At 44.3% G+C, this 21,967-nt stretch overlaps 1 protein-coding gene across 2 annotated transcripts in view; it reads left to right on the top strand.

The window, feature by feature from the left end:
- Positions 1-21,967, top strand: part of UBE2O (ubiquitin conjugating enzyme E2 O) — a 61,792-nt gene that overhangs the window by 15,303 nt on the left and 24,522 nt on the right. For both annotated transcript variants that reach the window (XM_086857713.1, XM_086857714.1), the window contains one exon: positions 17,375-17,434. In XM_086857713.1, coding sequence (XP_086713839.1) covers positions 17,375-17,434 — 60 coding nt within the window. The remainder of the gene's footprint in view (positions 1-17,374; positions 17,435-21,967) is intronic.

Raw genomic sequence — 21,967 nt, forward strand, 5'->3', positions numbered from 1 at the left:
GATGGGCCTGGCTCCCTGGATATGCTGCCCCAGAGCAGCTTTACACAAATTCCTTCTCTTTTGAACTTTGTGCTTCATTTTTGGTTTCTCAGGGACTTTCTTTGGGTGGGTTGGGTATGTGTGTTTTGTGGGGTTGGTTTTTGCTGGCTCTGCATTATTAGAGGCTGGAATTGAAAGCAGTTTGAATTTCCCAAACTTCTGGGACACAAGGGTTAGCTGTAATCCTTACATGTGAGCCGCTGCTCTTTTTGTATTTTAGTGCAGCCCATGACTCTGCTTGTTTTTGTTGTCTTCACTAATAGCTCACAGGCTCCTTTCTTGTGGAGACAAGAGTTGAGGTTGCTGAGTGCCCCAAAGCCATATTCTGAATTTGTCTTCCTCCTCAAATCTGATCTTGACTTCTCTAGGAGACAAGCCCTTGTCCAACAAGGTAAAGCAGCTGGCCAGGCTCACTTGGGGCATGTGGAAGCTTTGGTGTTCATCAGTCCCAGCGCTCTCTGGAGCAGAGGGGGTGCCCATCAGATCAGGTTGCAGGTACTGCCTGCCATTATTTGAACCTGGTGGCTTTTTTTACCACCGTCTCGTGGAGCTTCTGTGAGCTGTGTTATCTGAAGAGACATAAGGCCACTCCATCCATCCCTGCTGAACCCTGAAAAAATGCTGGAGCTGATTAAAGAGGCACATTCTCTCTGGAGATGGGGCTCCTTTGAGCAAAGAAATGTAGGTCATGGTTAAGTATATAAAATGAAAAACTGCACCATTGTAGTGGCAGCATTTCCAGTGAGGTCCTTGCACTAATAGCAAACCTGTTCTCATATATATGCTATTTAATATGACTCATTAAGCAAACCTAATTAAATAGCAGCTTCAGCCTTACTGAATGACATGGCACTTAGAGTCCTTAAGGTTTTAGTGTTGGTATCCTCACCAGTTCATCCTCCTGTGTGCCATGGTTTCACTGTCCAAATCTGTCTCTGTCTCTGGTGTCAGAGCCCAAGGCCAGGGTGAGCAGTGAGGTTTGAGGCCCCTTTAAGTATCTGATAGGATAAAGGTAACAGTGCATCCATGGCAGTCTGAGCCAGGCATGGAGCTCTGGGGTAATGAGAAATTAATCTAAATGGAGGAATTAAGCAGGATGGAAACTGGCTGTTAGGGGAGAAGGAGGTGCTCTGTGGTCACTGCTTGACTTTGTTGCAAAGGTGTGTGTTGTAATATACAGGAGACCACCTAATGTACACCTGATAAGGGATGTATCCCCCAAAAGATTCTGATGAGAAGATGAGGAATGCCTGTCAGCAGCAAGCCTCAGGCTGGTGGTTGTTATGCAGATGTTCATGGTTGAGGACTTTTCAATAAAGATGCTACTGCATCAGGTGCTTTCTGGATTTTGTGGGTCATTTCATTTCCTAGCAAAAGTGTCAGTTTTGTGGCTTTTTCTGTATGGTCAACATAGTTTTTAATCTTAACAGTATCTTGAGTACATGAGTAGATACTTGAGTATATGCAGAGTGTTCACCTTTGCATGGAGAAGTGCCATTTTCTTGGTGTATTACTGTCCTCAGTTTAACAGTGCACCTCATTTTTCACAGGTACCAAATTCAACCCCAGTGCTGCTGCATTTATTTCAGTGGCTAATGGCACAGTACCCTGCATATGCCTGCAAAGCTGAGCAACCTTTGTTAAGTAAAAATCACTGTTGTAAGCATAGGAGTGTCCTGGCAGTGCCTGGAGTTGCTTGCTGGGAGTTGACTCAGTTGGAGTTGCTGCTGGGGGTTACGTCTCCTGCTCAGGAGCCTGCCACATCTGAGTAGTGTACAGTGGCAATTAATGAGCAGGGGCAGTTTTAAGGAGGAACTTAGTTTGTGCGTTTAATTAGGAATGACAGGCCATATAATGCAGCCTAAGGCTTACCAACCCATGGATCCTTCCTGGAACATGGCTAGGACTCAGCACCTTGGAGCAGTTCTGCTTACGGTTGTGCTAATGCTGTTCAGTTCATGCCATGTGACTTCTCAGCAACTCTGAAATCTGCTGTCCAGTCATTCCTTTCCTCAGTCACAGGCCTGCAGCTTTGTCCCTGTTTCAAGGCTTTTTCAGAGCAGTCCTCACTGTGGTGTTTTGTCAGTGCTGGGTAAAGTCAGAGTTCAGTTAACTTCAATTTTTCAGAAGAGGAGGACACAGGGCACTGCTCCAGCTGTCAGGGGAACAGAGCCCTCTCAATCATCTTGCAAGGGTATTTTTATGGTGTTTGCAAATCTGCTCTACCTGTGTTTATGGCTCAGTGTTTCATTGGGGTTGTGATGAGCTGAAATCTCTCTTACAGCTGAAGTCCTTAAAGCAAAGAACGTGTTATGTATGTATGGCACATAACAGAATCTGGTGTTAAAGCGAAATGCTCACTTATCTATTGTGTATGTGCATAGCAATATATCTTCAAAAAAGGTAATTTTATGAAGTAGGTATCAAATGAATTACAGTTCCAGGAAATATGGGGCTTGCTGTCAAGGATAACAGACTTGGCTTAAGAAGGTAAAATTTATTTTTCAGAGGAAACTATTGATTAGTTGTTCACCAGACTGTTTTTATTGTTTGATGTGTGGATGCAAAGGCATCCAGATGTACAAAGCATGCACTGGGAGTCAAGCTGCTGCAGGGATAGGGATCAGTGGCTTTGTAATGGATTAGCTTTATCATTTATCCTTAGTATTTTTTCTTCTTGGTTAAGATACTTGCTGTTAGCACAGGTACAGTGCAAGACTGTGTATTGCATCTGTGCTAGGACCTGATATCTTTCTGCTTTGGATGCTTTTTTTTAGAGGGGGAAAAACAGCCACTCACTGCCTGGCCCTGTGGCCATTTGGAGGCAGAACTGCTGACTTTGGGCAAACTGGCTTTTACTGCTTTTTGCTTGCGCTGTCTGGAGTGAGCACTTCCTTCTCTAAGGGCATCTCAGTAGAGCTGCTTACATCCAGTCAGGTTACTGAGTGTCCACAGTGCAGGTGCTTTAGATGAAAGACCTTGGCTCATCTCAGACTTTAGGCTGAGCTGACAGATCTGAAGGAGGGGTGAGAAGGACAGGAGGGGAACAAATGCACTTAGTAAATGTGAAACATTTGACAGTTTCCAAGTCAAACATGACATCACCCAATGCTATTTTAGCATCTTCTCTAAGCAGCTCTGTATTTCAATACAGAGTGATGTTACTGTGTGATGTTGATGACATTGGGGCAAGAAGACACTAAGGAAGTTTTCCTGCTAGGAGCAGCTTCCCAATCTGTGTGCAAGGTGAAGGATGCAGCAAAGCATCCCTTAGAACAGTTTTAAACCCCAGTTTGGAAAATTCTGTGGCTTTGGTCTTTGACAGCTATAGGGAAATAGTCAGCTCTGAGGCGAGTTCTGCTAGCAATCAATCTTGCCTTGCTTGCCTGTAAGAGGTGACCTTTCAGAAATGTTTTTAGTGAAGGGGCAGTTCCAGGTCTCTCAGAAAGATTCCTCCTGTTAAAAATGGAATATTTCACAGCTTCCTGGTTGGTCTAGAAGTATGTTACTCCCCTGGGGACTCTTCAGATGCTGGGTCTCCTAAACACATAAGCCTTGCTTGAAAACTGGATTTGAGTATCCTGGGAGACATTTTTTCCCAGTAATTTGTGACTGCTCTATAGCTGTTTGGCTGTTGTGCTGTAGAGCCTGTGCAGAGCAGAGAAGCATAAAGGTGTGCAGAGCAGAGAAGCATAAAGGTGTATTCCTACAGGAAGTTTGTAGCTGTCCAGAGGAAAACCGTGTTATGTCCAGAGGCATATAATCCACTGGCAAGGATCAATGCATGTAGAAAGGATTTTGCCTTAAAATATGTGTAGAGGAGAAATTAGTAATCTGCCTTTGAGCTGTGTGTGCCTTGTACAAAACCAGGGAACATCTGGTTGATTGCTCCTCTGGTTCCTGTGTAATTGCTGTAAGTGTTTACTTACACCAGGGGCTCGGTGAGTTCTGTGAGCCATCTCTGGATGTGCTGCTTGGTTGCTTAGTTCCCAAGGAAGAGGTGGGGAGAAAAGAAGATTCCCCAAGCTATAACCTTGAATTATTGTCACATCAAATATGCTGCTGAATAACTGAACCTGCAGAGTAATGTAGAGAGGAGAGCAGTGTTTCCATGTGGATGCTGGATGTTCTGCTGGGCAAATGCTGTGTTGTCTCAGGCTGCTGGCAGAATCTGGAGAGCTTCTAGTAAATGGTTTAGAAGTCAGCCAAGAAAATACCCGAAGGCAAAATGATACAGGAGTGTTGTATGATGACATTGATGAGTTTTAAAAATGGTGTTGAAAGCTTTGTGCTCTGGCTGAGATGGGAAGGAAGAAAAAGCCAGTCCAATAAACTTACCTGAGCAAGGAGAGAGAAACAAGGCTTTGCTCCAGGAGTATTAAGTCAGATTCTGCAGGGCTTTTATATTTCTGTCTCTATTGCATCATAACTGTCACCAGTTCTTGCTGAGATTTTTCTCAGATTTATTGAAAGGAATTGAAGGTTGGTTGCTTTTGTGTTATAGAGTGTAGAAGCAGAAGGCAGTGAATTAAACTTGCTGTGCCTCGGAGATGTTTTAGTCTTCCCCCAGCCTATTCCGCAGGTGGTAGATCCACCCCTCACAGAAAGGGATGTCACAGTGCAGGGGTTGCAGAAATCCAGTCATTAAATATCTGAGCTTCTGTAGCTTGGTGTATGGATTCGGTAGGGGCTGTTCCTCCTTTTTGTAATGGCCAATACAGCATTTATGTATGTGGGGGATAACTGAAACTCTTTCAGTGAATAGAAAATGCAGCTGAGGTTTTTTAGGCAATGATGCAATTGTGCTGCATTGTCCCAGTAGCATTCACATACTCTTCTGCAGTGTGAGCTGGGGGAGTGGCTTTGCTGTTTATCAGAAATAAATGCATACACGGGGTACCCACGCTGGCACTGAATTTTGGGTGGATTCTCTAGCATTCCAGAGGTTGCTTCAGCTGAATGTTAAGGCTTTGATTATTTTTTTAAGCCATGTCTGACTTAACTGTGGATACAGCTGGCTCAGAAGGCGTGTTATTTAACAGGAAGCCTTTGCAGAATGCTTGCTCTGCCTTGGAGCAAGCATTGGCCATTGTACCTCTTAAAGCAGTGTTTGCCTTTGCTCTGTGCCAGGAGGCAGCGAGGTGACCCCAGACCTCTGCCCTGGCTGTGTCCCCATGAAGAGCCAGTACCACGGGTTTCCTTGTCAGCTAAATCTGAGTGTCCCCAGAGTGCTCTTAATCACCAGCTGTGGAAACTGCCCCCAAGGCCAGCCTGAGCATCCTGTATTTCTCAGCTAAGCTAGCCAGGTTCTCATCTGCTTCTGGAATCCACTGCCCTCCCTCTTCTCCTCGGGCTGCAGGCAGCCTGTCTGTCCATGCAGCATTCCTCCCATGTAACAGAGCACTAAGGCACTGCAGCGTGTTTGGGGAGTGTGTTCTGCATGTGAGATCAACCAGGAATATTTCTCCAGGGGGATGCTCTGATTCCAGAGCAGGCATGAAACTCGGAGAAGGTACAAGGGAGGCTGGGCAGCTTCATGCGCTCACTGCCTGGGATTGACTTGGGAATGTGGCATGACACAGCATTTGCTGTGCTTTCAGCTACAGCTATTTATACATTGCTTTTCAGGGTTATTTTGTCTCCTCTAGGAGGTTCTGTACTTGATAAAATATTCCTGCTCAAGTTTATTAAATTTGCTGAAGTTCCTAGACCTATTTGAGTATTTTGGCTCTGTGGCAGTGCTCTAGCTCTGGATCCAAACAGGGCTGAATGTGAAGGAATTTTTTCTTTAAGATATGTCTGGATTCAGTCCCCTAAAATAATTTGACCTGCAGACTGGACTTGCATTGGGTCTCACACGTGAACTAAAACAGGCACACTAGGGATTTAAGGATAATGCACTAATATCTTTCCTCTTTCCTAGGAGAGAAAATTGCAGCAATTGTGAAACATTGCTGTCTGTGGGGGAAGGGACTCCTGTGAGGGTGGTAGTGGAGGCTCTGGGTGAAAGAAAGGGAAAGGAGAGTGGGCTGTATTACACTAACCATCCTGTGTCAACCTCCTACGTTTGGGTGTCGCATGGCTGACATCCTATCAAAGAGCTCTGGCTGTGTCCAGAATTTTAAGCAGCTTTATAAATAGTGTTGCTTAAACTGCCTGTGTGTGCAGAGACTGTGAACGACTGGGGTAGACCAAAATATTATTGGTTTAATTTTTAAACCAGTCCAAAAATGGGAGCAAGAAAGAGTAGAAACCTGAAGTGTAGAAACACCCATGGATTATCTCCTTCCTCTGCAATGCCAGGCGTACATCTGGGGGGTCTGTGAGAAACGCAGCGTTGCTGGAGATGGCAGGCTGTGAGACTTGTAAGGCATGAATATGTGAATCTTGTCAAGGCATCTGAAACCATTCTTTCTCTCCTACTTGCCTGACGTCTTCCTGCTTTCAGGTTATGCTGCGTCTGAATAATCGTGAACAATTAGAAGCTAATTTAAATGGCTGGTTTGTATTCACAGCAGCAGCAAATGAGCTAACCAGCTGGAAAGCAGACACGGTGATTTTCTGTTGATATGTCTCCCTCTTGTTGTTCCGTGGCAGTTTTTGCAAGGTGGATTTTTGCTGTGGGCTAATAAGGAGTTTCTTCTGTGTGCTGCTGACCTGATTGCAAAGGGGAAAGAGAATGCTTTGTGCCCCAGCACAGAGTTACCACCAACCCAGCAGAGTCCAGTTCAGTTCAGCAAAAGAGCCCACCCTGGTTTGCTTCAGGAATGTGGAGCAAAGGAATATTTTCTTGTGGATACACTTCACTGCTCTAAAAGATGATGTAGAAAGGTGAAGTACACCTGTTGTGCCTCGGGAGTGAATTGGCCAGCAACAGTCACACAGATTTCCTCACAGCATCCTTTTTATCCTCTGAAAGGCAGATGGAGATCTGAGCAGCCCCACTCTTTCCTCCAGACCTGGCAATATGCCCCAAATGCAGCTCAGAGTGGCCAGTGACTAATTTTTGTGTTGCTGATGCTGTCCAGATGGCATCCCCATCCATCCAGGTCCAGCAAGAACCTGGAAAACCTGTTGTATAATAACAACTGCCATCTTCCTCCCAAGGCAACAATTTGAGAAATTCTTTTGCTTCAGGTAAACGAAAGAGCTACTGGAGAGACTATTTTTGCACACAAGGTGGAGCACACCTTAATTGGCAAGTTAAAACAGTGGGCTGTTGGGAATCCTGGGAATCCAGACTGGAGACTGAAATGGGAATCTCTTCTTCCTATCACACTGGATGGTGTCAGCATCCATGTGAGCTCCTCAGGGGAGTTTGTTCTAGCACTCAAATGCATCTCCCTTAGGGCTTATCAGATGCTGCCAAAAAGAGCAGCACAGCCATTGCTCTCACCTGCATGGTCAGATGTTCACCAGGGTCTCTACAGCCATTCCTTAGGTCCTGTTGGAACTGGGCATCTCTTGACACACTGGGCTTGGGGCTTTGTGGAGCTGCTGGCTTCCTCACAGCAGTTTCTCCCAAGGGTTTGCTGGCTCTGGTCTGTATTTTGGGTGAGGCTTTACTGTGGGAGCCTTGAGGCAGCCTCTGTGAGCAGTGTTGGCTGATGTATAGGCAAAATGTTGTCCACTTTGCTGCTTACTGCTCTCCAGCAGCTTCTCCTGTGCCTGTAACTCCAGTCTCCTGCGGTTTTCCTCAGGTAACAGTGCCATCTGGTGCTGGAGCACTGCTCTTGGTCAAGCTTTCCTCAAATACTTAGGCAGAAGTGATAGAGTAATATTGCTTTTACTCAGCCATCTTACTGTAAGAAGATGGGATGGGGTGTCCTCTAATAATCTTTGCTTTTGGGACATTGCACCTGGAGATTATCCTTTTGTCTTTTCTGTTTAACAGTTGATGTTCCCAGAACTGGTACCCAGAAGATTGAGTACATGAGGCAAGAACTGTAAACACTGAGAAGAGAGATAATTTTTTACTATAAACTGCTGCTAAGAGCTAAGATCCAACATTTAGATTAAATCTTGTAACTGGGGACATCTTTGAAAGATTCCCTGTAGGACTCTAAGTGACTTCCTACTCACTAAATCTTCTCTTGAAAGATCTTTACGTGTTTTCTAGTCATAGCCACATACTTTCAAACCTTACCCTTCTGTATCTTTCTGCTGGGCATGCTTTTTTTAAAAAGTTCATGCTTTCTGAATTGTTTTTCTTTATTATTTTGTTTTATTATTTTTATTTCCTCTAAAGTTTTGGAAACCTTTTTGCAGACACAGGGTTTGATTGTGTTCCCAGATGAAAGTCCTGGTTATTAGTTGATGGGAGTGAGTATATGGAATGTACTGTTTGAACAAACAGCATTTGATGACAAGGTTGGCAAAATTCAAACTATTCTGTGATTTTTTTCTTCCTATATCAGGTTGTCTTTGTTGCTTTACCCCTTGTACAGGCACCCAACCCAGGCTGGCACATGTGGGTGTGTGGTGGTATTGAGCATTTGCACACCAGATAGAAAAGTGAGGCTGAGGATACTGAAAAGCTGAGAGAGGCTATTGTTTATGCAGCTTTGCATTTATGCAGCTTTCTACTTCCAGGTTCCTCCTCTCTCCCAACCACATTCTCTCTTCTGGGAAATGTTTCCAAATCTACTTATTTTCCTTTAAAAAATAACCCAGTAACTTTGCTGCTGTCTTATCTTTCTTCCCTTGAATTACTGCCTTGTACTTTGTTTTCAGAGTGGTACATTCACTGGGCCAGGGAATCTGTGTTGTAGTGTTTTCTAAAATATCATGTAAATATGCAGAGCCACAGAAGTGATTTGTTGCCAGTAAAATTTATAAATAATACTTCTTGGACAAAGGAAATCCAAGTAGATTTACTTTTGCTTAGCAAAAGATTTCTGTTAAATGCTCCAAAGCACAGCACTCACCCACGTTATAATTACAGTGAACTTTTGTTTCATCCAATGACTTATTCAAACTTTTTAACCAATCTCTACTTTGGGAAAGAAAAGTAGAATTTTTGTGTCTTTTCTGCCAAGAGGCTCAAAGGTGATATTTGGTGGAAGGAGGGGAAGATCCTGCATTGTTTGGCTGTGACTGAAAGACCAGAACTTTGCTGTGGAAGGAGGTTTGTGCTCTATTACCCAAAAATAAAAACCAATAGGTTGTGTGGGCAGAAATATGAACAGGTGCAACAATAGCTACAAGTCCATTGCAGATCATTGTGGAAATAGGGGAGCCTCAGGAAGCTTCAGCCTGAAGTTGGAAGGGGACTCAGCTGAGGGACTTCAGGTTTCTGTGTCTCCATAATATGTCATGAAGACAAATTACAGAGCTGTGACTTTGTCTTACAAGAGCTGCAGATCCCCAGGGAGGCTTTGCAGCTTTGGGAGATTATCAGAACTAATGACACAGCTGGATTTCAAAGCTGCTGTGTTACAAGCCTTCCTGCACCTCTAGCAGTGTCAAAAGGGAATAGTGATGTGGAGTCAGTGATCTGGTTCTCACTTTTCAGATTGCCTGCTCTCCTGTGGGTGTTGCAGAGACTTCTCTTCTTTGCTGCCTGCCATGAGCTCACTTGTTGTTTACTCAGCAACTCTACATGATGGCAGGTGCTGCCTGGCTCTGGCAGCCCTGGATTCAGCTTGTGTGTAATTAAATAAAAAATCATGTTCCCTTAGTACAGGGGTTTAGAGTTTTGTAGACATTCAGCTGGTGACAGGCAAGTGTGTTTTATAGCAGTGTGTGCTGGCCTGGGGCTGGAAACTGCTGTGTTCATCCCTACCACTGATGGAATCTTCATGAGCTAATTAGGAAATTCTACTTTAGGCCATGCCTTTTTCTTGTTTTCTGAAAAAAAATTGTTATGTTCAAACTGTACAATCAATCCACAGTAGTTTGCAGGTAACAGGCACTACTTGGGGTTGGCTTAGTGGTGAATCTTGGTTTGTGCTGCTGTGGATGTGCTGAATGATGGATGATTGGCAGATTCAGAGCTCCTGGTTGCATGAACAAAAGAATTGTAATCTATGATCAGGTGACTGCCTGCAGGTAGAGCTGCTGCGACGCAAAGCTGTCTTGGTTTCATCTTAGCCCCTGTGAAGTGTTCTAAAGCATTTATTTCAGATCAAGGAGCATTTTAGCACCCCCACTGCCTACCCCTGTTCTGTCCTTCTGTACCTGAAGTTAATCATCAACCTGACCTTTCACAGAGGGGTGTTTTGCACTGCCCACAGCAGCCTCATGAACAGGCTTTTGGACTCTTGCACAGAACACAGAAAACAAAGGTCCTGCTCACTGTCCTTCCCCTGCTTTGACCAAACCAAATGGAACTGTGTGTTCCTGAGGCACTCAAGGCTCTTGAGAGTTAGTTCAGTTGTTCATATTCATATTGAACAAATTTTTAATCTTCTGATGCAATTCCTAAGTAACTTAAGTATTTTCTCCTTTTGTGATTCTTCGAGTGCTTTCAGGTGACAAGCAATATCATGATGTTATGAAAATGCAGAATGATGCTAAAGTAAAATACGTGAAAATCTCTGTATGTCTGCCCAAAGAAGCTGTGGTTGCCCCATCCCTGGAAGTGTTGATGGCCAGGATGGATGGGGCTTGGAGCAACCTGGTATAGTGGAAGGTGTCCCTGTCCATGACAGGGGGTGGAACAAGATGGTTTTAAAATCCCTTCCAGCCCCCACCGTTCTTTGAATTAAAGGTATGAGTTATGTGGCAGAGCAGTGACCAGCTCAGTTCTGTGCTGGTGTAGAAAGCCACATAATCCTCTGACATTAATATTTGTGCAGGCAAAAGTTTAGACCTTGCCCCCAGAAGGGTGCGGTTCTTCTGCAAGTAATGCAGCCTCCTGTCTCCAGCAGATTGTGAATTCTTTTTTGTCTGAAAGAGCCACAGACTACTTGTGCTTGCCATGTAGGAGTAGCCAGGAGGTGTCATAGGCAGAACTGTTGTACCAATCAGTGCAAAAGATTTATTTTCATATTTTTTCAGCTGCATCCCTCAAGGGTTGTTTTTAAAACCCTCTGTATTGTGTAGCTCATTGTTCAGCTCTTCTGAGTAGTAGAATTTTAGTTCTCAGGAGTCTTAAGTTTCTAGTAGCCTGTCTTCTGTCCCATTAGCCCATCTTTCTTTCCCATAAAACCCCAGCATGGCTGGAAAACTCCAGTTAGAAGTGAAACATGTGCCCCTTCAAATGTCACACTGTGAATCAACTCTGAGCTTCCAGGGGATTCTCTGCTATTGCTTTGTCTTCTCGTTTTTTACAGCTGCTCATGTGCAATGCAGCCTGATCAGTGTAACACAAGTCATTCAAAGGAAGTGAATTTGGATGTGGAACATATTTTTCCAAGAGTAGTGTGTGATGCCATTGGTAATGTGTTGATACTGAAAAGATATTAAAATATCTGAGCTTCAGATCTTCTGGGTCATTGAATTTCTGAACCTTTGTCATGTAGCTTGGTGTATCTATGCTATATTTGGACAGCTGACTTGCTTTTTTAGACACCTCATCTAGATTTAAAATAAAAACAGCTTGTGTTGAATTGATTGCTACACTACTGTTTCAGCTGAAGTGAATTTGGATGTGTAATCAGACCTTAGAGTTAAAAAAATAAGAGCTGAGGGATGCTAAGTTGGGTTGGCTGCTTGCTCCTGCCATTTCCATGAGCACCCATCCCAAAGCCATTCCACTGCCAAGGCAGCTCTGGAGCTGCTTTGTGTTCTCCTAGTCCCACTAGGATCTAGTGGTGGTCAGGAGCTGCTTCATGTAATAAGGAAGTTTCCTCTTAACCTCCAGTAAAAGCCTGGCAGTGGTCCCAGTCACAAACCAGTGCATCTGGTGGAGGTTTCCAAGTCACAGCTTCAGGACTGGATAGAAGGATCTATTTGCTTTTGGGTTTAGAAACCAGCCAAGGGAACTGTGGTACATCATGTCCTGTTTCAGGTGCTGAGAGGCTGTCCAGGTCTTTCAAAATACCTCCAAGGAGCCTGTTTGTCAGCTCAGTGAAACAAGGTTTTACCTTTTCCCAGCACCAGACATTTGGATTTAGCTTTAACTGGTTATAGAGTTGTGGTACTCAGGTTTGGAGAGGTCTGTTACCTGTTGCTGCAGTACTTGATTTCCCTGTGGTTTGCTCTTAACCTGTGGGTTCTCTTCATTTTCTAGCATTGATGTTACAAGTTTCCATGGCAACTTCCAAGCTCTCAAGTAAGTGCTGTCCATTCAAAACAGAATGCTGATGTGGGGATTGTAGGACACTGACAGTCCTGGTGACCCTGGAGGAATGTCCCAGGGAGTGGATTAATTTTTAACTCCAGAACATATTCAGATATTGGCTTGCCAAGAGAGCTCTCCAGTGCAGCTTAAAAAAACCCCTCCATCTGTGTGAGTCTAAAGTTCTAACTGTTGATGTTGGACAGAAATCAGGCACCTAGTTCATGTCTCCTCCATCACAATGTTTGTTCATTGTCACAAAAAGAAAAAGTGTGACATGTTTTCTATGGCTTGACTAAAAAGGAGACCAGAAAATGATAATACATCTAAAAAAGACATGATTATTTTTCCCCTCACACTTTCTTTCTTAGTCCCATTGAGAGAATTCAAAATAGGCTTCACAAAATAGCAAGTAGTATCTTCTTTTTTTTACTTTTTTTGTTTACAGTTGTAGGTGCAGAGCCTGGGAGCTGTGCTTTAAATGAGATCAGTTACATAAGATGTGCAAGGGGAGGGTTGGGACCTGTGAGATGGACAAGTAGCCCAGACTTGAATAGAAGTGACAGGTCTGTGCAGGTCAGAGCCTGGCCTCTCTGTCCTTGTGGTGGCCACTGCTGTCCAAGTCCTTGTTTAAGTCAAGAAGCAGAAGCAGCTTTCATAATAGATAATTCACTTCTGAGTCAGCTGGATAAACATCTCAACCATCATACAGCAGTTCAGGTCAACATACAGAGTTTCATATCCAGCATTGTGCTTTCCTACATTTTTTTTTTGGTGGTGCTTTGTACTCTCATTTTTATAAGCAGATACCAATGTGTGTGTGCTGCTTTTTCTCCTCCATCTGTATGAGCTTATTCTCAGAGCTCTTGTTTTGGAGGATGAAATTCAGAATGTGTCTGGAATAGAAAGTGATGTTGTCACCACAGTGATTGTGTTGGAGGTAGAGGCTGTGAGATCACACTGTCACCCTTGAGCAAATGTAATTCTTTATTGGTCAGACATCTCAGTTCTTTAGGTTGGAAAAGACCTTTGAGTTCAACCATTAACTCAACACTGCCAAACCCACCACTAAATGCTGTCCCCCAAGTTCTACAGCTGCACATCTTTTAAATCCCTCCAGGGATGGTGACTCTGCCACTTCCCTGGGCATCCTGTGCCAGTGCTTGACAGCCCTTTTGATGAAGGAATTTATCCTAATATGGTCAGTTTTTTCATCCTTACCTCTTGTGACAATCTTGTCTACTGCAGTGCAGTGTGGCAGTAGCAAACCAAAATGCTGTTTGCAGGCAGAATCACAACCTTCTATTCCTCCTAAAGTGAAATATCAAGACTCCTGCCCCCTGCAGAAAAAAAAAACATGTGGGAATAGGAAAGAAGGGATGTGCTGGCAGCAAGCATGAGTGAGTTGTCCTTTTTCCTTTGTTGGATAATATTCTGAGGGTGGTGACACCGGTAGCTGTAGCCTGTGTAGAAGTGGTTTTGTCCACTGTTGTGTATCAGTTTATAAGCAAACCTAAATTGCTAATTAGTGAATTTAAGCTCTGCTTTGGGTATGCAGAGAGAGACCAGGGATTTATGCCATTATGAGTATCTCAGGTACTCAGTTTGTTTGGATACACACCACCCAGAACTGATTGTCCCTATATTAATCCCAGCAACTCCTATGTTATTTGTCACTGAACTTCAGATGTGATTGTTGCTTATTTACCTGCCACAATACTTGGCATTTGTGGCTAGTCCAGATCATCAAAGTAGATTGTTCTGGTTTTGAGCTCTTGTCAGCAGGGAGTTGTGGGAAAGAAAAATTGGCACCATATCTTGTATTTGTTCAATGAACTTGAGAGATTAAACCCATAGAGTTACACTGGGAGTTTAGCCCATCCCTGCCCAGGGATGTTTGCACCTCACTGCCAAATTGTTTGCTGAAGTGAGCGTCCAATTTTCTGCCACAGACATCTCTCTCAACCTCTGCTGTTAGTTTAAACAAACAAAACCCAAACCACAAAGATTTTGTTTCAAATGACAAGTTTGTAATAAAAAATTAGGCAAGTGGACGAAAGCAGAAGGCTCCCAAGTCTTAACAAGTTCATGCTCAGTGGAAATGTCTGTTCTCTCCCCATCTGCCCAGTTCCAGGTGTGAGCCCTGATGGCTCCCTTACTTCATTTGAGGTGAGATGACTCAGGTGAAAAGGGGAATGTGGTCCTGTTGGTGCTTGTTCTCTATGCAGAAAATCAGAATTTGTGTACCCCTCCTGCTGTGTGTGGTTTGAGAGCATCATCAGCCCTGCTAAAGTATCAGGTGTTCTCCAGATTGCAGCTGCTGCCTTTTGATGAGTAAATTTCCTATAGAGCTCAGGCACTGATTCAGTGCTGAGCACCAAGAGATCATCTGAATAGCAAAGGAAATAAATGGGGGCCAGAACTATTCTGCTACTTTTTTTTTGTGGTCAAGGCTGTAAGGAACATAACTGACCCCAGGCTGGGTGTGTCATCCCTCTTCACCAGGGTAAAATGTATGTGTAGTGATGAGTGTCTTTGCCTTAATAGTGATTTTTTTTTAAAAAAAGGCAACACAAAACACATTTTGCATTTGAGGAGGGAGCTCAGCTTGGCAACAGGAACACAGGATCCCTCAGAGCATCTCTGGGAAACTGCTGTTTCTCATTCTTGGGGCTATTACTGAGGCACGTGGCTAGAACATAAACCCAGCCGTGTTAATACTGACTTTCATAGATGTAAATATAGCAACTGAGCAGTGAGGACCTATTTTAAAAGTGCTTCTGCAACAGAATTCCCTTGGTGCTGAAGGAGGGGGCTGTCCATCAGTTGATGATCACATTGCTCTGGGTGTGACAGGGGACAGGAGGAATGACTGAACTGTTGTGTTCATCAACAACCATTACAGCTTTGGTCAGGTTTCTTGTGGGTTTTGAGTCTTTAGTGACATGACAGACCTGTGAAGTATTTATTGCTGATGCTGGCATTCTGCCTTCTCCTTGGCTTGCTTTTCCTTGCGACTGAGACAGGTGGGTCTGGCACATGAAGCTGAAAATAGTGCTGCCTTTAAAAGCCAAGAGACCTGAAAATAGGTTAAATATAGTCTCCCTGTAGAGAAAGTTTTGCTTTGGGAAGAATTTGTATGATTATATTCTTGAGGAAGAATCACAAAATGGGAATGCTGCTTATTTACAGCTTCTGTGATTTACCAGCATTGACTAACCCAAAGATATTGCTGCTGCTGGGTAACATTGAATCATCTTGACGATCTGGGCTCTTCAGAGGCTGCATCATAGGGAGCAGCATGGCTCAGTGATGTGTTGAAACATAATGCATCAATTTAAGCCCTAATGCATTTTGAAATGGAAGTGTCGTACACTTGGAGCTGTGCAGCGAGAAAACTTCGGTTACAATACCCAAACTGCTGCTCATGCTTGAGTACTTACTGGAATGTGAGTGTTGCAGCCTGATTCTGGATTTTAAAAGGCTGCCTATACAGTACTTACTTTAACAAATAATTTTAGAAAGCTGTATAAAAATTGATGTCTATCTATATATCGCAGTGGGATGTGGGAGGCAGTGAAAACACTTCTACAATCTGGAAATGGGCTGTGAGCTTCAGGTTTCCCGCTCTGGTGTGGTTCTGACTCCAGAAGTTGGGTCTAAAAGCCTGGCTGGATCCCTTCCTCTCTTACTGAAGCATGCAGACAAGAAGATGATAAATGCTCAGGTCCTTTGGTTTGATTCCAGATCCTGTTCTTGGATTATAGATTTGTCTAATTTAGTAAAGCGGGCTGTAAGCCAGGGAGTGGGTTAGGATGAAATGCTGACAAAGCACAGTGGAGTTCAGGCTGGGGATGAACAAGGAAAAGCCGGGAATGCAGCAGCAGTGGCACGGTTGGTTCTGAAAGTGACATGTAAAAGAGGCTCTGTCCCTGATGGTGCATTCGTGTGTCGCTTTGCAGAGCACGGGGTGTGGAATTAATGTGTTTGCAGGGCTCAGAGTGATGTACCAATGCAAATGACTTCTGGACCACTGAAATGCAGATGATGCTTCTCCCTGTTCAGCAGAGGGAGATTTTACCTGAGTTACTGGGAGGATGAGCAAGCCTGAAATTTGAGTTCACTCTTGTGGCCTCCTGTAGAACATCATCTCTCATGTAGCATTCCAGTGTATTCAATGGCAGCTGCAATTTGTCATTTTAAGCTTGCTGAAAACACTTAATGAAATAGCCTGCAAGTTGTCTTGAGGTCACTGAAAGAGCTGGATGAAGGGCCACTTTTGGAAGGACATCACTTGGTAAATCACTGGAGATTCATCAAGTGATACATTCCTTTTCCAGGAGCACTCCTGGTACCCACAGGTCTGTGTGAGCTGCTGTAGGATATGTAAGGATGTGCAACCACATCCTTTGTTGCCAGAACAAGCTCTTTGCCAGCAAGTGCTTTAGCAGGAGCTGGAATAAGCAGTACTTCGAATTTATCCGTGGTCTTACTGATGTTTTGTTACCTGTGTGTACCTGAGAGCTTCTAAGTGCAGAAACAGCCATTTCTTTTCCTTTTTTTTTTTCAAAGTGCTTGCTGCAGTGGGTTTGTCACCTGTTCCCCTGCCAGGCAAGACTTCTTACTGTACAAGACCTTGCTTTATGTGTCCCAGGCCAAACAGGCTTTCCATAGATATTTGGGAGTATCTTGGGTGAAACCGTGCAGGATGAGATGCAACTGTGGTGTGATGTGTTGCTTTGTGTGTCTTCTGTCTTCCCTACTACATCTACTGGATGTGGGTAGGAAATGATGCGTGGTGCAGGAAGAGGGGAGGGAGACTTGAGGGGATGAATGAGTCAATGTCTGCACCCTTTTTGATGTGTCTGCTGACTTTAGAGCACAGTCATGGATGGAGCCCCTGGTTGCTGATGTCAGATCTGTCAACTGGATTTCACTACTGTGCCAAGGGGATTAACTCTGTGTATGGAAGTGCCTCAGCATCATCCGCTGCAATCCTCCTCAGTCTGGAGGGTTGGGATACTGTGCATTTGTATTTGTCATGTTATTTCTGACTGAGTATCATGTAGGGTCACCACTAAAGCCAATCTCTCTCTCTCTCTCCCCTCTTAGCTGAAACTTGAAGATCGCTCAGTGGTCCCTCGAGATGTGGTCAGACACATGAGCTCCAGCGTAAGTGCTTTCTTTCCTTTATCCCTTTTTGATTGTGATACTGCTGCATGGATTTCTGGGACTTGCCAAATTGCCTGAATGGAGCTGGACACTAATGCTTTGAGCATATTCTATTTTAGGTGTGTTGGATAGACTTAGCTGCATCCAGTGAAAATGGAATTCTGCTAAGGCTGCCACACTGCAGTTGCATGTCTGCAAAGGTCTCCTGAGCAAGCAATCCCAGTCATGGTCAGGGAAGGAGACAAGAAGCCTGTCTACCCTGCCATTCCTAAAGTTTTAAAGTTTTTTTTTATATTAATCCATTCTGAGATATGGGGACTGTGGACCTGCTCTCCCGGATTTAATAGGGACATTGGAGTGAGGGCAGATCCCAGTTTCACTGCTTGCCTTTGCCTTTTTGTGTGCTCTGGTAGAGAATTTGGAGGGAGTGTTTTCAGAAACACCTCTCAATCTACAGTGAGCAGCATCTTTTTGAGCTTCTTACAGAAATGCAGCAAACCCAACACTGCTGGAGCATCCAGCACAGCTAGGTTGACAGAAAGCAAGCTGGTTCTTAAACAGCAGCTGATAATTGTTCCCTTTGCTCTTTCTGGATACTGTTCCATGTCCCAGCCACTGTTCTAGTTGTGTGGCCCTTGTGCCTATCAGAGATGTGTGGATTTGGGTTTTGTGTAGGGAATACTGGGGAGATTGTTGAGTATCAATGATGAGATAGGATGTGCTCTCTTTAGGAGCTCAGCAAGGTTGGCAGTTTCTTGCTGTGGCTCAGAACTAACCTCTAACCCTGAGCCATATGGCCCTGCCATGTGCTTGCCTCTGTCTTCTCTTGACTTGCTTCCAGCAATGTGGCTACCAAGGCTGTGATGAAGGAAGCAGCTGGCCACTAACTGCTGCAGTTGCACCACATGGTGTGCAGCCTGGTGCAGGGATAGAGAAGGCTATTCTCTGACCTGCCTGGCTTGTTTGGGTTTTTGTTATTTTTAAATCAAGCCTTTTTTTTTTTGTCAATTAATAGAAATAAACCCACCCCCGTTTTCACAGAATATTACAAAGAAGAAAAAAAAGGAATGAAGAGCTTGAATGATAATTTGGAAATTGCTGAAGCAAAGTATTTCCTTAAGAAATTTAATAGTTGTTTGAAATGGAAATTTGAAGTCAACGTATTAAAACTGCAGCTTTATGAAAGGGTTCTCATCCGAAACAATGAACACATAGAAATGAGAATTATTGGCTGTTCAGTGTTGTACCTGGCACAGCTGGAGCCATCAGTATTCTTCTCACTCAGGGGGATGCTTTGAGTCCTATCTCTAAACTGTTTGATCCAGTGCTTCTTAAAGTCATTTTAAGCTTTCAGGACAGCAGGTTGTTCTCCTCTTGGCAAACATGGATGTGCTGCTTTTGTTTGCCATTTCCATACTCATTTGAGCAGAAATTGGCTCCCCTGGCTTGCTGCACATGTTTTGGTAGATATGTACCCAGCAGTTGTCTTGTACATTCATTTTTGTCGGTTTGCATGTTTAAATAATGGTATTTGCTTGAATCTTGTGCCCAGTAACTTCATTTTTTCAATTGATGGAAGGGTGAGGTTATAACTCAATTTCTTCTGTCTATTAGAAAGCATAACAAATCTGAGTATGACTTACATTTCCTCACCCTCAAATGTTTTTAAATGTTAGTGGTAAATTAAACAATAAACCCCTCTTTATCCCAAAGAAAACCTTCACTTGCTAACAGATATATTCTAAAAATTACAGAAGCGTTTAAAATAGAAAACCTGCAAGTGTCAGCCTGCCAAATTCAGGATGTGGGATGGTTGCCCTGCACCAGTTGGCCTGGCAAATGGGGAATGTGGAACTTGTTCTGTATTCAACACACCCTCTTAGGGTTTGTTTTTAACCTTGAGCGGGAAGGACTCAAAATCCTCTGTTCCTCAAGAGAGGAGAGCTGACTCAAATCCATGTGCTTCTCATTGAGCACTGAGTGTGGGAAAAGACTGCTTCAGGGGGAAATGCATAAAATGAGATCATTTTCACTGAGTGCAGTTGGGCCTGAAAGTCTAATCCACCTGGATGAGAAGCGGGAAAAGTGCCAGAGTTAATTCTTCCAGGTGATATGCTAATTTGGGGAGAAGGTAAGAAGCACGTCTGTAATCTCAGACACCTGGATTTTGTTGCTTCAAAGGATGCTGGGCTATGCTGTCCATTTTAAGCAAAGGAATAAGGGTGGTATAAAGATCCTCTTATTAGAAAAGAGAGTGCTGAGGGAAAGAGAAGGATGGGAGGTGGAAGATACGGGATAGAAGGCTGCGTTTCCAGAGCTGCTGCTCTCTTGGATGGGAGTTTGCTGATCTGCCTTAAAGCCTTGTCTCTGATGGGGAAGGAATCCATTCACTGCTTAAATATTCAGTATCTCCAGTGTGGTGCATGATGTCAGGGTACCAGAAGAAGCATGAACAAGGTCTAGTGAGTATGCTCAATTGTGGAGTGGGGCTTGAACCCATCAGCTCTCCTCACTCAATTCAGTTACCTCCCTTTTCCAGTTCTGCTGTTGGAATTAGTGGAAATTGATTTTAGTAACAGAAGTGTGAAATGCCAGCTCATTTCATTTGGCCCCTCTTTTAATGGAATCCAGCTAATGAAAGGATGGGTGTGTTTGAGCTGTGCCTAGCTGAGGACCTGCCTTAAAGATGAGACAAGTTGGCGATGTCTCTTTCTGGGACTGCACTGCTGAGCACTGCTATAAACTCAGAGTGATTCAGCAGAACCCCTCAGCCTGCAAATCTGCATCCTCTGTTGCAGGCTAATGTTTCATGTGACAGGGAAATAAGTAAACTCATCATAAAGGAAGGTTCAGTGGCAGGTGAGGGAGGAGAACAGTGATTTGACAGCTCTCTAGGTTCTGGGGCTGCTCACAACCTTGATCTCTGCTTTCTTAACCACAGACAGCGCTCTACACTTGTTCAAGCATTTTATAATAATATTTATATATAATATAAGGAAGGAGAAGCAAGCTGAGCTAAACCTGTTGCTCTTGGCCATGACTAATAGCACCCAACTGTTCTAGGTGGGAGGCACCTTAATGGTGGTGCAGGGACTTTCTCCATGGGGAAAACTCACTTAGAGAACAAATAGAAGGTGCTAGAGCACATCAGTCACTCCAGTCCTGGTTTTATTGCTTGCTATACTTTCACCATCCATTAAAGGGGTTTTAGACCAGGAGACAGTATGATCCACAGAAATCACAGGTGTTGGATTGTATCATGTCTCAGAGCTGCTGTCGTGTTGGCTGCTGATAGAGGAAAAATTAATTCTGGAATGTGCAGTGTAGGGCAAGGAATTTGTTTCTGGAGGGTTTTTTGGTTCTGACTAACGAACAGTCTAAAACACAAGGCCTGAACTGCAAAGCACAGCCAGAGGATGGTGTGGGTATACTTGTTTTAGCTTACTCTGGAGGAAAAGCAGGGCAGGTGGTTGTGCTGTAGCCTGCAGAAGCTGTGGGTTTGTTGAGCAGGTGCCACTTCTGAGCAAGCCTCACTCATCCCACGGCTCAAATCGTGCTGGCAGCAGCTGTTATGAAGCCAATGTAGTTCTGGCCAACCCTTTTCAGGTGAGAGTGATACAGCTCTGCTGGGCTCTTTCCTGGCAGCCTGTGCAGGCAACAAGCTTAGCTGCAGTCTGTTGTGGTGGAGCTGAAGCTGGGAAAGGCTCCCTTTGCTTCCCAGCCCTTCTGGAAAGGAATGGGAGTGATATGTGGAGCAGCTGGAGGGAATGAGCCTCTGCTGCTTTGGGGCCTGCCAGCCTGGCTCCCCCAGCGCTCCTGGCCATGCTGGCACAGCTCTACCTGGGGCACGTTCCACTCTCCTCATCCCATTGCCTTGGGAGCCTCAGGGCTGTAAGGCACTGGGCTGGTGTGGTGTGAGGAAAGAACTAGCAGCAGGCAGGTGGAAAGCAAGCCAGGCAAAAGGGCTGAGCAGTCTGTCCAGGAATTACCCTGGACTGTCTTTGCTCCAGCTACCAGTTCTCAAGATGAAACTGAGTGAGTTGAGCACCAACAAACTCCTCAACTCCCACAAGGGCTGCCCAGGGCTCTCAGTGAAAGCCTTGACTAAACATTTCCTGTGGTTGAAAGAACAGAACTGAGCAAACAAATCCACATCTTGCAGGGTATAAGCCCTTTGAGTGTTGTGCTCAAGTCCTGCTTGGAGCAGAGACCTTGATGTTTGAGATAAGGACAGCTCATACCAGCACATTTGTCATGCTGGCCCTCAGTCAGCTTTGATAATGGACTTGTGGTCTTCAATAAATAAGAATATCGATTGTCCCAGCTGTCAGGAGGCCAGGGCAGCTGCTGCCTTTGACAGTGTTTGGGTTAGCAGCCCTTCCTTGCAGGCCTCCACCATATGTGTGAGCAATGTGCACATTGTGTGCTCCCTGCCAAGCTGCCCCCAGAAGGCTCATGACAGCATGCCTTCTTTTCTTGGGGACAAAAAAGATTAAAACTTTGTTAAAAAGTGAGGGAGATAATGACAGACCA

The sequence above is a fragment of the Cyanistes caeruleus genome, chromosome 19 (assembly GCF_971803275.1).
Source record: "Cyanistes caeruleus chromosome 19, bCyaCae1.hap1.1, whole genome shotgun sequence".
NCBI classification, from domain to species: domain Eukaryota; kingdom Metazoa; phylum Chordata; class Aves; order Passeriformes; family Paridae; genus Cyanistes; species Cyanistes caeruleus.